This window comes from Nymphaea colorata, chromosome 1 (assembly GCF_008831285.2).
Source record: "Nymphaea colorata isolate Beijing-Zhang1983 chromosome 1, ASM883128v2, whole genome shotgun sequence".
NCBI lineage: Eukaryota > Viridiplantae > Streptophyta > Magnoliopsida > Nymphaeales > Nymphaeaceae > Nymphaea > Nymphaea colorata.
In genome coordinates this window covers 41,859,192-41,875,954 of record NC_045138.2, presented here as the reverse complement: position 1 = coordinate 41,875,954, position 16,763 = coordinate 41,859,192, and the positions used below count along the sequence as shown (strand labels likewise).

The following is a 16,763-nucleotide window of genomic DNA, read 5'->3' as shown; positions in this document are numbered from 1 at the left end:
AATAGCTATGTCTGGCCTGACGATTGCTAATAGCATTCATGCGAAGGATACAAAATAACCATGCGCTGCATTATAAAAAACATGATGCACAAAATTCGAGAAGATATAAAAATGAAGGTCATATTCATATATAAGTAATCTAGCTCCAAATGTAGTCGAAAAGTCTAAACTACACAGACTCTTGGACGGACAAAAATCAAAAGAATGCAAAAGAAAGAAAAACGGAAAAAATAAGGTCAAAGATAAAGAAGAGGAGAAGGAAGAGTTTGCGACAAATTTTCACTTGGGCATTTAAGTGGCCCAACCTAGGGCTTAGGCAAGCATCTACCAAGCACACATTTGACTGCATCGTTCAAGGTTGAGATTATTCTCAGAGCTCCACACTTACCCTATGTAACTGATGCACTATTACAATCCCCATGATGAGAACGTCATAAAAGCCCTCTTTTTCTAAAATTAATAAAGCATGTATGGTTAATTCATGTTCGTTTCCACTTCGTCATGTCGACAAAATTTGCTCGACAACAAAGTACAAAACAAAAATAAACGAGTTTAGTCCTTTGTAGGCGCCAAGCAACGGTTCACCATAATACCCCATTCCAAATCCGCCATCGAAAAGAAAAACAAACTTAGCCGTCATATGGAAGGCATTTTTCATGTTGGACACGCTGAACGTGCATGACAAACTGCATTCTTGATCTTGCAGTAGAGCTAAGGCTTCTGAACAAGTACAGAATTGGCAAGGCCAGCCTGCTCTATTGTTTGTGCAGAATCAGTTAAAAGCTTAGGTGGGAAGCCCATGACCTGCAGCTGATATGAACGTGCACTGCCTGGCCTTGCAGCATCAAGGAAGGCGCGAACATCCCCAACAGTGTGGTGATAATTGAATCGTGCAACCATGCGTGTTCCATCAGAAAGTCTCAGCTGAATTGCAGTTGATGGCAGTGACGGATCAACAGACAGACCTGGAGATGAGATGCCACTTATGGAACATTGGGCACTTGATGGCACCCTAGGCTCAGGAGCTCCAGAGGAGCCAGAAGCACTACCAAGTGTTCTCCCCACACCCTGGAAAGGTACATGAGGCTTCTCTTGGACCTGAAAAATAGTTCACCAAAAGCAAAATAATCAGAAAAAATGACATTCTGAAAAGAACGAGAGGACACAGAATTCAAGGAAAAGACATACAGGGCAATCTTCATCCTTTCTAATGAGATTAACATGGACAGCAGTTCTCCTGTTAGCAGGTTCCAACTCTTTAGGACACTCCGACTTGCGTATACTCTGCAAAGATAAAGCAATCAAACTTCATTGCTATATTCAAGACATAGGAAACTATATGTAGGCCTCAAACGAAATAAAACTTGCAAAACAGGTGAGGTTACTAAGTGAAATTTCCCATCAAGCTAGTCATTACACAAAAGCTGAAGGCACCAGCCTCAGATGATCACATCAATGAAGAGTGTTAGTATGTAGTAGGCAGAAACTCTATGAAGAAGAAATTAAGCAGCACAAAGCACATTAGTTTGCCGAAACATACGCCTTAGTCGCCAGAAACTAATAGTGAACGCAATCAAATGGTAGGTATTGTAAAAACAAAAAAATTATGCACCATTGCATTTCCATATCTCAATGACTTGTGTCTGTTTTGAGAAGCCTCTGGCAGTTTCGGTCCTGATTCTCATTGTTTCTTGAAGACATCTTGACAGTGTCTAAAATTATTTTGGCTTGGCTTAATCCTTCCTATCATTCCATTGAACCTTTCATTTTGCCTTTTGATCAGTTAGTGGGAACGTATTATTGTCATTCTTTTGGACTTGGCCATTATTTTTTTTAATTATTTTATAAACCCTTTTGTTTTGGCTTTTGATCACTTAGTAGAGATGTACTTTTCTAGTTTTTTTTCTTTAACTTTTCTTTCAAAAAAACATACTCCATTATTTGCCTTCAGAAAAATGCTTGCTTTCGGCTTCAAGTTAGGTTGTCTCAGCAGAATATCCATTGCCAAAAGGACATCCAGATTTGTGGAAACTGGTTTTGGTAGAAATTGTTCAAAATCTTAGTTTCAGGCATTTTTTGGGTGGTAATGGGTTTGACAGATGAATCTTAACAAAATTCTAAAAAGTCAAAGTTTGAGGGATGTTGATAGATCCTGTGTTTCGGGTCCGGATCCGTACCCGACCCGTCTTGTAGCCCGTGTTGGGCACTACTTAAGTCATGTAACCCTAATCCTTATGTGTTAATGATAATCTAAGGAGAGAGAGAGTCTGGCTGCTAGTGGGCACCGACTTTTTTCTCCCTCGTGTTGAGGGTTTTCCACGTTACATCGTGATCACTGTTCCTCTTCCTCTCCTTGTTTGTGTTTCTACATGGTATCAGAGCCGTGAAGTTCCGGCATTAACGTGTTGGAGGAGGCGCCCCGCACTGTTTATCGTCTAACGGATTCACTATTCATCGCTACCGTCCGACGCCAAGACGTCCGCCGTCTGCCGCCGTCCGCCCTCCCGTCGCCCGTCCGACCGCCGCCGTCCGCCGTCCGCCCTCCCGTCGCCCGTCCGACCGCCGCTCGGCGAGCACGTCCAAGCGCCGCCCTTTGCTCTTGCGCCGCCAAGGGCTTCTGCGCTGCTCTGCTCCCGCCGCCGTTGTCTGCACCCTCTGCCGCCAAGCGCCTCACGCTCCGCCCTTCTGCTGACACCGCTGTCTTCCACGCTGCATTGCTCTTCCGCTGTCCGCCGCCTCATTGCTCCCTCTGCCCTTGTTGCTCTTGTCGTTGTGTGGGTCTGTCATTATGGCAGCCTCTTATTCCTCATCGATGGTCAGTCAAACTGAAATCGAAACTGTGAGACCTGAGAACGTTCCTATGCAGGTTATTACTCTTCGCCTCACAAAGGAGAACTATTTCTCGTGGTCGCCAGCTATGACTATGGGGATTGCTGGCCGTGGTCGAATGACCTATATCGACGAGAGCAACCCTGAACCAGCAAGAACAAATGATGTGTGGCACACTTGGTTCCTTGAGGACAATCAAGTAAAAACGTGGATTGTCAACTCTGTCTTCGCTGAGATTCAACCGCTTATCCTTCGGAAGAAGACTGCACGGGACATGTGGGTGGTCCTTGAACAAATGTATGGCCAGAAGAAGACGGCCATTCGCACTTATCAAGTAATGAAGACTGTTTATAACCTCCGCTAAGGGAACTCTTCTATTGCAGAATACTATGGGCCTTGAAAGCCAAGTGGGAAGAACTTGACTATCACTCTCATATTCCGTGGCACTGTCCCCAAGATCAGGCCCTTTACATTGCCCAGAAATGGGAAAACAGAGTGTTCCTCTTTTTAGCTGGCTTAAATAATGAGTTTGAAGGTGTTCGGAGCCAGATTCTGAATTCTGGAGAGGTGTCTAGTATTGAAGATGTATACTCGGTTGTTGAAGCAGAAGAACAGAGAAGGCTGGTCACCAATGAAAGCAAGAGGGATCTTGGTCTCTCTCATGAGAGATCAGCCCTTGTGAGCCGTGGACTTGGAGGCTTGGCTAGAGCCCCTCGCCGATGCACACACTGCAAGAAGACGGGTCACACTGTCGATTACTGTTGGGATCTCTATCCAAACAAGAAAGGAAATAGAGGGAGGTCTTCTAGTGGGAAAACACCTGGGCCTGAGGCGCCCAAATCCAGTGGGGAAAAACTCTCTATTTCAGCTGATCAGCTTCGTGAACTAAGGGCTTATTTGGGCAGGATCGATGTCAACAAGATTGAGACCTCAGAGGAAACTACAACGAATCATGCTCTTGCAGTTATTGGCAATAAAGGTAACTCTTCTGTGGGGGAATGGATTGTTGATAGTGGTGCTACTCATCACATGACAGGTAATCCAAAATTGTTTCATGAGTATAAGTTGTCATCGGAAAGGGAACGTGTTTCTCTTGCAGATGGTTCCTCTACCTGTGTGGCAGGCGAAGGCACTCTGTCCTTGTTGGACAAATTTCATGTGCAGGGCGCATTACATGTCCCCCAGTTTCCTTTAAATCTCTTGTCATTCAGTAGACTTACAAAAGAATTGAATTGTGAGCTTATTTTCTCTGCCGATCGCTGTGTTTTGCAAGACTTGGTGACAGGGAAGAGGATTGGGATTGGTTTAGCTTTTGATGGCTTATATCGTCTTCCCATACGTGTGGCTACTGCTCTGTTGACAGCGATCCGCAAGACAGATAAGAGAAGAGAAGATTGTCTTTAGTCCTTTATGTACTGGCATGAACGTTTTGGGCATTTACCTTTTGGGATTTTGAAACATTTGTTTCCAGACTTGTGTTCCTCCTTTGATTTGTCTTCCATTTCTTGTGATATTTGTCAGTTTGCCAAACATGTGAGGGCTTCGTACCCTCTTTCTACTAGTTGTGTTAATGAAGCTTTTTCCCTGATTCACTCTGATGTATGGAGGCCTTCGGGAATTCATACCCGTCAAAGTTTTCAATATTTTATCACTTTCATTGATGATTTCTCTCGTGCTACATTTGTTTACTTGTTAAAAGACCGCAGGGAGGTTCCTCGTATCATCGAGACATTCATTCTTCTTGTGCATACCCAATATGGTGCGAATGTTAAAACTTTCCGGTTCGATAATGCCCGTGAATACATGTGTCAGTCTGTTGAAGAGTTTCTTAGACAAAGGGGGATTGTTCATGAGACATCTTGTAGTTACACCCCCCCTCAAAATGGGGTAGCTGAAAGGAAAAATCGTCAACTTCTTAATGTCACCAGGGCTCTTTTGTTTCAGCGAAACCTTCCTAAACACTATTGGGGTGATGCAATTCTTACTAGTCCCTATCTTATTAACCGCATGCCCAGTCGTGTTTTGAATGGTAGGACTCCCCACTCGTTACTTCCTGGCAGTCGTCCACCGTTCCTACTTCCTCCTCGTGTTTTTGGTTGTGTATGTTTTATCCATGATCACAGTCCAAATGTCAAGAAACTTGATCCTAGGTCTATCAAAGGTGTCTTTGTTAGATACTCTCCTACGCAAAAAGGATACAAATGTATTGATCCTATTACTGGTCGAGTTTATGTTACGAGGGATGTTACCTTCTTGGAACATGCCTCTTACTTTGGTGAGAATCCTTTTCAAGGGGAGCTGTCTGTGGGCAGGGAAGAGTATTCTCAGAGACAGAAACTTCTGTTTACAGATTTTTTGGACTACACGAAAGCAGAATCGCTTACTACTGTTGATGTGCCTGAGAAGGAGGAAAGGTGTGACACGAGCATTGAGAAGGAAGGCCCTCGGTTGTTTGGACAGTTCTACTCTAGACGAGGTACTCGGACAGAGATGATGACTTGTGATGGTAGATCCACGTCCAATCCAAATGCCACTCCTTCCCTGGATGAACCAAGTCCTACCGTGGAGACTGTGGTGACTCATGATGAGGTTGAAAAGAAGAATGAAGATCTTCCCATTGCCCTGAGAAAGGGTGTCAGGTCATGTACTCAACACCCCATTGGTAATTTTGTATTTTATTCCAGACTTGAAAAAGATTACAAGTGTTTTGTTTCTACTCTTTCTTTGGTTGTGATCCCCAGGACTGTTGCTGAAGCTCAAAGTGACTACAAATGGGCTGATGCAATGAAAAAAGAAATAGATACCCTGAGAAGAAATATGACATGGGAAGTGGTGAAGATTCCTGAAGCCGCTCACTTAGTCGGATCCAAATGGGTGTATACCATCAAGTACAAACCAAATGGGAGTGTTGAAAGATATAAAGCTCGACTTGTGGCCAAGGGATTTAGCCAGAAATATGGAATTGATTACTTGGAAACCTTTGCTCCAGTTGCGAAAATGAAGACAGTGAGAGTGGTTATATCCCTAGCTGTGATGAAGGAGTGGAAGATGTATCAACTAGATGTTAAGAATGCATTCCTCAATGGTGACCTCGAAAAAGAAGTATATATGCATATGCCTCAAGGATATGAAGAACCAGAAAAATGTTGTAAGCTGAAAAAGGCCTTATAGGGCCTTAAGCAATCGCCCAGAGCGTGGTTCGAACGACTGAGAAGAGTGATGATACGTCATGGATACAAACAAGGAAATGAAGATCACACTCTGTTTGTGAAAAAGAAGGAGAGCAGGGTTACTCTCCTGCTGGTCTACGTAGATGACATGATTGTCACAGGAGATGATGAGGAGGAGATTATCAAGCTAAAAGGGTTACTGGCTACAGAATTCGATCTCAAAGATCTTGGCAAGCTAAGGTATTTTCTTGGTATGGAGGTTGCTAGGTCTAGTACTGGTCTTGTACTAAACCAAAGAAAATACACATTAGATCTGCTGGAAGAAACTGGTAAATTGGGATGTAGGCCTACTCCTACCCCATTTGACACTGGGCACAAGTTGAGTCTTAGAGATGGAGAGCCTCTTTGTGAAGAAGACAAGGGAAGATATCAACGTCTGGTTGGGAAGTTGATTTATCTTACCCTCACGCGACCTGACATCACCTTTGCGGTGAATGTTTTGAGCCAATTCTTGCATGCACCAACCGATGCACATCTGAAGGCTGTTGACAGAGTACTATGCTACCTGAAGAAAAATCCTGGCAAGGGACTCCTGTATGTGAAACAAGAGACTGTGGAAATCGAGGGCTATTCTGATGCGGATTGGGCAGGTTGTAATGATACCAGACGATCTACTACAGGGTACTGTGTCTACTTGGGAGGAAACCTTGTTGTATGGAGAAGCAAGAGACAGGATGTTTGCTCTAGATCTAGTGCAGAGGCAGAATATAGGGCAGTTGCTATGGGAGTGTCAGAATTACTATGGTTGAAGATATTGCTGAGTGACATTGGAATAGAGATTGAAGAACCTATGAAGATGTATTGTGATAACAAGTCTGCAATTAACTTAGCCAACAATCTTGTTCTTCACGACAGAACAAAGCATGTTGAAATTGATCGTCACTTCATTCGGAAAGAATTGATGCGAAAGAGTTGATCTTGCCTTACATGAAGTCTGAAGACCAAACTGCTGATGTTCTGACGAAAGCTCTTCCTTCAGCTTCATTTGAGAGGAATGTATCCAAGTTGGGCATGTTTGATATGTATGCCCAACTTGAGGGGGAGTGTTGATAGATCGTGTGTTTCGGGTCCGGATCCGTACCCGACCCGTCTTGTAGCCCGTGTTGGGCACTACTTAAGTCATGTAACCCTAATCCTTATGTGTTAATGATAATCTAAGGAGAGAGAGAGTCTGGCTGCTAGTGGGCACCGACTCCTCCTCATTCGTGGTTTTTTCTCCCTCGTGTTGAGAGTTTTCCACGTTACATCGTGATCACTGTTCCTCTTCCTCTCCTTGTTCGTGTTTCTACAAGGGACTTGGGGCCAAGTTTTAGCTTTTGTTGGACCATTATATCACAGGGTTTCAAGCATAGTTGCATATATGTCATTCCCCATTGAATGATTCTATTATGCCAAATATTCAAAAACCATGACTTGATTCCCATAGGAGGGTCTACATCGAACATCCTGTCATCCAAAACTTCTTATGTGAATATACCCCAAACTACAGGTCTCTTTAAGGGCCGCTATGGTTATGGCTCCCTTCCTCATTTTTGTACCCAAGGTAGCTGGTCATGGCGCGCTTTGCTCAACCAATGTAGTCTAGGTGGCTGGCTTATCTTAAGCTTAAAGAAATTCTCTTGACGGTCAGTCATGTGAAATGATGACAGAGATATATTAAGTGTAGGTGCATTTTGATTACATGCAACACATGCAGAAAATTTGTTGGCTCCAATTGCAATGGAGAACAAAATGATGGCTAAAAAGATTTATTGAGAACAACCACTTGCTTCTATTGCCTTCAAGCAGAACTTCTCGATTTGCAATTTGTGCATGAAATTTTATAGTTTCTACATGAACCAAAAACCATGTCCCTTTGACTAAAACCACTCCTTTCAGTGGAATGCACCAGAAGCCTAGAGTTTGCATGTGAAAAATTTGAGCTTTCACCCAAAGACATTGGAGTTATGCTAAATATTTGGTCCAGCGTCTCTACCCCAAAGTGTGCATAGAAGACAGCTTTCCATGTCATGGGCAAAGTAATGTATCTTAAAGGCTTTGTGCTACAGGAAGGGTTAGGTGGAAAATTTAGGGTGGCTACAACATCATATAAATACAAAATAAAGCATGTTTACATCTATAAAAGATAATAACATACACATGATACAGAATCACATGCAACATTAAGTAGAATGAGAAAAACCCATCACTAAAAAGACCATTTAAAAATCCATCAAGTTATATGAAAAGTGAATGCTGTCAAGTGCCGGATGGTTAACATTTAAAAATCCATCACTAAAAAGACCATAAATCATCGTTAAAGTCACTATAAACCGTCACCGCACATAAACCATGGCTAATAGCAACAAGTTTTTTAATTTAAACCATCCGGCACATGGCAGCATTAAATCTCTCTCTCTCTCACCTTGTCATACCTCTGTAGCCACATTTTTAAAAGTTGTCGTCTTTGTAACCTCAGCAGCTTACAGACACCTTGGTACTGTACCAGCAGTCATGTGACTTAGGTCTTCACGAGGACCACAGAAGGAAGAGAGAAGGAACAGGGGCACCACGGCAACAACTTAGCATTACATGTGTGGATTCTCACTTCTCAGTGTCCATATGTGGCAAAAATGGGCCATTTTCACATAATTTGTCAAGATGACTGAGGAACACAGGCTTTTTCAACAACATTGCCCCACAAAGAGCATTTGAAGCTGATTTCCTAGGTCCAGATGCATATATGCACATCAAACCTTCTATAATGTTTGCAAATAATGAATTATTAAGGAACCTTAGAAAAGCTAAATGATACTAAATTGACCAATCTTGTGATTTCTCAATCAGAGTAGTCTCCAACGCCCCATCTTGACATGACTTCAGCAATCTTAATACAAGCATTAAAAAAACCAATAATGACTACTGCATATTGTGCAGAGACAAATAAACAGTATAACTTCTATTTTTCCAAGAACTCCCTCAAAGTGACCTGGTAATAATGGAAGAAAAAACAATAACTAAAATGTAGTAGTATAAGTGTGATCCAAAATGTACGATACCTCCAAAAAGGGTGCATTCTCTGGATCATCCAACCTTCTTAAAGGACCATCATTTACAGTGAATCCATTACTCCAAAATACAATATTGTGGACAACGGATTCAGGCTCCTGAGAAGTCTGAGGAGCTTGCACTGTCTCTCCTGATAAAATCCTTGCAGTACCAGTAAAACTTTTTGAGCTAGAAGATGTCTGAAGCTGATCAACTGGTCCTTCTAGTGCACCCAATTGTCTAGCTTGATCAAATATTGCATCCACGTCACTATTTCCTTTTGTTGGACCCTGGACAAGCATTCCACTGCATATAAAAAGTAACGGGAAGTTCAGATGACTTAGAGAAATACTAATCAACTGATTAAGGTTCGGTCAATCATTTAGATAGAGGAATTACTCAACTGGAAAGCTAATCACTACTTGTTCATGAAAAGAATGAAAATGATGGAAAACAGAACACCAGAATCCAGATAATTTGATCATGCCATCTACTTCATGAAAGTGCTTAGAGTCTTAGACATCACAAACCTATGAATCAAAATTGATGCAGTTGCAACTCTTCCATAAAATCTCTATAGTTACTCCCAAAGAATTGCACATTTCTAAAATACTGGTGCATCTAATCAAATAAAGTGATGGTCCAAACTGCCACTCAGTATAATTAAGAAGGTATTCTGAATAACGGATTATGTCCTTAAACATTACTGCCCGGACTCCAACAATGTTACATTTATGTTAATACCACAAGATTCACAAAAGAACTAAACAATATTTCAGCTTTTCAGTAGGTAAGTGAGATTGTCCACAGCCTCAAATGACGGAGAAAATGTGCGACAACAAGCTCAATTTTGTTAGAACATATCACAGCCACTCTATCACTATTTACCCAATATCTATCTGGACAGATGATACTGCCCAAGGTCCAGGTTGAAATCAGAAAGAACACAGCAAGTAAGAGCATGTGGCAAGGAGTTCAATTTTGCAACATGTCAACATAGAAAAAGCAGCAGTTAATGCATAAGCCGTACATGCATGATACCATAGGAAAGGAGGAAGATGAAAACTCCAGCACCTAGCAGACGAGATTGCGAAAATTTTCTTTCTTTGGACCACCGACAAATAAATGGAAACGCTAAACATTGAATCGTTCATTTGCATACTAAATTTGTCGGCAATGAAAGGAAGAAATAGGAAACACTCAAATACGTCGTACATGAAAAAAAATATATAATTGATGGTTAAGACGAATCAAGTTCGTGGTCCATCATCCATCCATAAAGCAAGCAACAAGTTCATCGTAAGACAATGACGGGCGACAGAGAAAGAAAAGGACAAAACAATCTTCCATGAACAAAAAATAAACAAGCGCGAAGAAGATCGACACCGAGACACCTCTTCTCTCCACCAGCATAATACTCCTGCGGCGCGTCCCCGTCGTTCTCATCCGAGGATGCGGAGCCAGATGCGCGACCCAGATCAGAAAGGGTACGGATCCTTCCAGAAGAGGAGGTGGAGGACTTGCCCTTGGCGGTGTTCTTCTTCTGGGAGTCCCTGGAAGCCATGTGGGTCGCACGAAGGCGAGGAGGAGACGACGCAGAAGAATAAGAAGGTGCTGCTGCTGCTGCTGCCGATGTCGGTTGCTGTGAAGGGGAAGGAGAGAGAGGAGGAGAGTGGTGTTGTTGGTCTTCGTAGTAGGAGGAGATGGCGGAGTCGAGCTGCCAGTTGTGGCTCTTCAGGAAGAAGAGGGCCTCCTCCTCCGTGCAAGATGTGATCGCACGGAAGTTATCGACCAGCGCCTCTCCGCCCTCCATCTTCCCCACCTTCCCAGGGTCTGCGTTGGTGTGATTTGGTGGTGCAAACCCGGGCTTGTGGGTTTTCTCCCTCGGATTTTCCTCTCCCTGTCCCTGGGTTGTGCCCTCTTCAGGATTCTACTTTCTCACAATTGAAGTTCCCATCTGCACGCAAGGTATCGTTCGTTCCCTGGATCGTGCCTCTAACCCTCTTTCCCTTGTTTAACGTTGCGAATTTTATTAAATTCGGTTTGAATTGGCCGAATCGGTGGCATTAATCGATTCAATTTGTGGCTAACGGTGCTACGGATTTGGTTCACAAACAGATTTTTTTTTTGTTTGTTTTTTTTAATATTAGGAAAACAAGTTTAAAATACCAAGCTGCCAAATTTATTTCGTTATAAATTAAAAATTCGTTGCTGAAAGCATCGAAAATTGTTGCAGAATTTGAATTTTTAACCATTCAAGACTCAAAATGTCATATAATTAAATAAATAAATAGAGTATATAAATATATATAATGGAAATTTTCATAGGATGGCTTCATTCAACATCATTCCACCAACAGGAACTGTACGATTAGAGAATGGGATAGTAACTTGCTTGCAAAATCTTAGAACCTAAACCCGAATTAGTTCTAATAAATTCAAAATCTTGCGTCCGGACCCTATGAATAGTAAACTGTAAATCCAAACCCAAGATTCGACCCATTGTCCATCAGAAGTAACCCCTTTTAGACTTAGATCCTACCAAATCCAAGTGTAGGTCTCTTTTCCAACCCTTGAACCTGATTGGGTCCATCCTTCAAAATCCGCAACTAAAAATAATTTACACTACAGGTCCGGTTCACAACTAGATCAAATTTGAGACCTGAGACTACTGTCAAATATGATCCAGTTCTCAAATCCTAGGAGTTCAAATCTATCTAACCTTAAAATTTCAAATCTAAGCCCATATTTTTAAAACTGGATCGTTATTCTATATCTAGATTTTAAGACAGTGGGACTCATTTTAGATCAAATGTCACACAAGTTTAAAGAAAAAAAAAAATTCCAAACCATCTTTCTTGTCCAGATTCAGATCTGAGCCAGAGAGCGACATTCACGTGGCCCTTTTATGAGTGTTTACCTCCTGGTCTGGGATCCGAAGTGTTAGTTGAAATCGGATCTCAACGGACGGGATTCCATCACATCAAAGTACCCGACCGGCCATCGTGACCTGCCCGAGTCATGGTGCCCCACTTTTATTTTCTTGGGTCGGTCGGGGACAGAAGAACTAAAGAGGGAATCAGGGAAACCCTTTCAATCTCTTCACTAGCATTGGGCAGTAAGCCCGGTACTTGACAACCAACTTGGGCTTGGGCTTTAAAATTGGGCGTCAGCCAACCCGATACGTTATCAGTCCAGTTATGTCTGCCGGATAAGTTAATTTTTAATATATATATATATATATATATATATATATATATAATTACATATATTTTGTTATAACTGATTTTACTTATATATTAAATTATGTTAAAAATAGATTTTCTATTAATCGGGTAGAGTCAGGTCTCAAGCCTGGGTTATGCCACGAGCTGCAGCTCAGCTCAAGCCCAACTTCTTATCAGGGCAGCCTGATGCCTAGCCCTACTCCTTACCAACCAAGACAGAGGAAACCTTTTTGGCAAGTCAGATCTGGGGTATTTTACCAAATTGTATCCACATCTGGATCTATCTATGTATGAGCTCCTATTGGAAGTAGGATGTTATTTTGAAACGAAAACCTTTGAGCTCAAGATTATGCTACAGTACAAAAACCTAAATCCCATTCAAAATTCTCCTTTTTATCTCAGTTTTCTCGCCTCAGACCAAAAACAGAGAAAGCCTTTTCCCCTCCAGCTCCTTTTATGTTACAGCACTCCCTTCAGGTAATCATCCTTTGTCTGGAAACAGTTCCTTCTAACAGAAATGTTGATCCTTTAGTTGGAAACTCAAGATTAATGTGGAAGCTTGTTTTATGATATGCTTCAGAATCTTAAACTCTTCTGGTAAGCGAGAGGCTAATCCCACCGGCCAAGTGAAAACTAAAGTCGTCACCAACCCCCAGGTCTAGGGCTACTTTGGTGCTCTTAAGCTCTTCAATAACTTTTCATGAAATCAGGGTCTGTTGAGGATCCAAAGGCGAGGTCCACATCACATTTCAATCAACCAAGCATTGGCAATGCTTTGGGCGTCAAACATAGAGATATCAAAGCACACACCCTCGGTGGTTAAACTCGAATACTTTAGTGCACCTCTCCACAAAATTTAAAGGAACTGGGCTCCATCCCTACTATACGACTTGGCCACAGTCAAGCAAAGGACATGCCTAATGCTTACATTACCCGATGGTCTTTCGATCTCCCAAGTGCCACCCGCTTTGAAACTACATCATTTTAGAGTATCACTTATTTTCACTAATAGTTTTTAAGAAACATCTTTTGAAGATGATTTTTTTTAGTCTTCTTCGAGCAAAAACATATTTGCAAACCTGTTTTCTTTTCAAATTTTAAAGTTTGATCCTCAATTGAGTCAGTCCAAAATATGCTCTTTTAATTAACATATGATCATGTGAGCATGGCATGACATGCCATCACAGCATTTTCATATACATAACATCATTCATGATTCATCTATCCTGCTATTACCATGCATATACTCATGTAGGCATTGCATACATGCATTGTGTGTCATCCGCCTTACTTCATGTGCATGCACATACATTAGATTGCACTCATAGGCATAGAATAGCATGTTAGACACATCATTTAGGCACAGATAATTCTCATGCATATGGTATGTGGCACCATCTCGCTCGCATATGCATGCCTCATATCATTATACGATTAATAGTTAGGCACATCTTTCATGCATAGAAACACATGTACCACATGCATATACACGTATACCATGCTAACATATGTTATGCATATTGATATGTAGGCTTTATGTATTAATCATGCATCATATCATGCAATTCGTAACTTCATGTTCTGTTTATGGCATTCTCCACATATATTCTGCTAAAGATGCATATGTAGGTTCATTATAGTATGTATACATGTGAACTAGATTAGTTTCAGATGATTTTAACAAAGCATACATGTTGGGTATAGTAGTTGGTCGTAGGGCAGTTTTTACTTTTTATTAAGCAATCTTTATTCAATTGCTTATTTTTTGCATAACCAAAACCCCGCACTATGTTGTAGATCGATTTTTGTAGAGTAAATCATGGAATTTCATTATAAAATTTAAATAGTGATTAAAGGAAGAGGTCAGTAATCTACAAATTCATTTTGATAAAAATTGAATTGCACTCAATATAGTGTTTATGACTGTTTTGTCCTCTGGCTTTTAGAAAATTACAGAACCCTAAAGCATTAGCAAGCCCCTTCTTCATGTCCTTGTTTTCTACAAGCAAGACTCGTCGATCATAAGTGGATGAGAGAAAACCTCAAAAAATAATGTTTGGCTAGGGCTGGATAGTGGGAACAACAATTGCTTGGTGGAATACAACCTCAACCATAAGTAAGTGCATCACTTTTCAGGTTTTCATTCATATATGCATGCATGCATGTAGCTAGGATTAGGTTTTTTTCCCATTGCATGATAAAAGTTAGAATCTAATTGCTTATGTTTAATGTGTTTTCTTTGTTGATGCTTTATTTTCTTCATGTCATGGGTAGAATAGTGTCTTCATATTTGGTTTTTGTAATTTGATTGCATAGGATTTAGAAGTTTGAATTGATTTATTGAAGAAAATTGGAGAAAAGAACTCATCAGTAACTCAAGAGTCTAACCAGTAAAATTTTAATTTCATGTTGAGAATGCAATCATGTTTGGATTTTATCTAGGCAGGTGTGGTTTGTTTTTGTGTGATCATTTTATTTTGCTAATTTATTTTCTCTTAAATCCCACCTTTTCTTGTGATTTCAAAGGTTCAAAATGAGCAGTTTAGGCCATGCTTGGAGCCTAAAAAACTTTGATTGGGTGCTTTTCATGGTGCTATTTATTGATGCTATTTTTAGTGGGTTCTTTTAAATAAATTTTATCATTAAAAACCTTTAAGAGCCATGGAGATTCAAAGGAGCTTCCTTAGAAGCCCCCAATGTCCAAAACATGGGAAATAAACTCAAAGGGCCTCCAGCTCTTATGGAAGAGGAAAAGTTGTCCCTAATGGTGGAACCGATGGATGGAAAGCTTCGAATAGTAATTTTTACAAAGATTTTAGAGATTCTTAAAAAATTTTCAGATTCACTACTCTTGCTTGTTTCATAAGAGACCTAGGGAAGCAGATCATGGAATATGGTATGTGATAAACATGTTGAAATGAGAGTGCAAAAAGGAAAAAAAAAAAGAAGAATCTGTTTCTCAACTAAATATGGGAAGTTTTGAAGATAAGTTAAATATTTTGCCCGACTTTATTACGTGGAGGTCGAATCCAAGAAGGTGAGAGAGAGCTTAACTCTGAAATGCCGGTCCTGAACTTGAAGCAAGCACATATTGAGAACAAATCTCAACATGTTTCATTGTCCATTACTAGAACATAAAATAGTCATGTGATGAAAACTAATAATTCACTGCTAGTTGCTGTTATGGAGGAGCCTTCACCCTTAGTTACATCAACATTATCATCATTCGTCATAGAGAGGTCTCCTCCCTTAGGTACCCCCCTACATGCTATCTCCACTATTTCAGAGTTTGTCATGGATGACAAAGTAGAAGTTTTCTTGAATGAAAAAATTCAATCAAGTGGTGCCACTAGATGCTATTGGAGAATCTATCTCCCCCTTCCAGGTTTCGACATACATATTATAAATAAATCCATTCCAGATCATCTAATACTTATAGTCATGGCGCTGCTTATGACATTAGGAGAGTAGGTAATCATCTCATTGAAAAGCATAGCATGTCGAAGGTAGAACTCTTCTAAGAACTTTATTCAAGGAGAGCAAAAGGCAAACACTTAGTTAATATCCAGTCTAAATTTTCCATTTTAGACTAGCTAAAGAAAGAAATTGCAACTAATACCAGTTGTGGAAAGAAGATTGTAGAGGAAAGTATAGATGAAAAGGAGGTTTGAATCTACTAATGATGGTCAGGGCACAGTTCGACAACAATCAAAAATCTGAATTAGCTGCTCTCTTTTGCTTGTCTGATTTAGTTTGTTCAAATATGAGATGATGTGCGTGGACTGGTAAGGAGCCTAGGTCAATAGGGGATTTTTTATTATCTCCAAAACTTAAATCAGATATAGTATTCTTATTTGATACGATGTTAAACAAAGATAAGTTTCACAAATGGAAATGCAAGCATGGTCTTTATAAATTTATTTCTAATTTTAATGGGTTGTCCAATCATGCGAGAATAGTATGCGGGTGGAATCCATTAGATTTGCTAGTGTTGGTTGAGATATTCACTACATTTTTGGCTTAAGACATGTAAAGTCAGGCAAACGAGTCTTTTCTTTTACTATTTTTGGAGTGTATCTACATCCTAACAAACTTATTAGAAAAGAGCTGCTAGACAACCTCACAATGAAGGTGCAGAAATTGGATGGACCTGTATTACTAATGAGAGATTTCAATACTCAAGCCGACCGATAAAACTAGAGAACCACCTAATGCTAGTTCATGTATGGAATTCACTATCTTCCTTAATAATTGTGCTTTTTCTATTGTTAAATATTTGAATAATTACGCATGGACTACAACAAAAGTGGTAAGAGTAATATGCTTTTCAGACTAAACATGGCATTGATGCACTCCCTTTCGGAAAATGTAAATGCCTCATTGCACACTCTGCCTAGGACAGTTTCTGATCATAATGGTCGCTTGTGATCAGTTACTAATAGTGTATCTT

General features: G+C 40.6%; 1 protein-coding gene across 1 annotated transcript; it reads right to left on the bottom strand.

Annotated features, from left to right (window-relative positions):
- Positions 1–420: 420 nt before the first annotated feature.
- On the bottom strand, positions 421–11,085 carry LOC116245282 (plant UBX domain-containing protein 4-like). The gene is made up of 4 exons (XM_031616919.2): positions 10,481–11,085; positions 9,098–9,392; positions 1,189–1,284; positions 421–1,098 (listed from the first exon to the last, which is right to left on the bottom strand). The coding sequence occupies exons 1-4, from the start codon at positions 10,897–10,899 to the stop codon at positions 712–714; spliced, it is 1,197 nt and encodes a 398-aa protein (XP_031472779.1). The 5' UTR covers positions 10,900–11,085; the 3' UTR covers positions 421–711.
- Positions 11,086–16,763: the final 5,678 nt, after the last annotated feature.

Bases quoted from the DNA above. Each gene is read 5' to 3' on its own strand.
- LOC116245282 (XM_031616919.2), bottom strand. From the start codon at position 10,899: ATGGAGGGCGGAGAGGCGCTGGTCGATAACTTCCGTGCGATCACATCT. The intron at 9,393-10,480 runs GTGTCTCGGTGT...TTTTATATGCAG, and splicing joins TATGCTGGTGGAGAGAAGAG to TGGAATGCTTGTCCAGGGTC. The intron at 1,099-1,188 runs GTATGTCTTTTC...ACTATTTTTCAG, and splicing joins GAAAGGATGAAGATTGCCCT to GTCCAAGAGAAGCCTCATGT.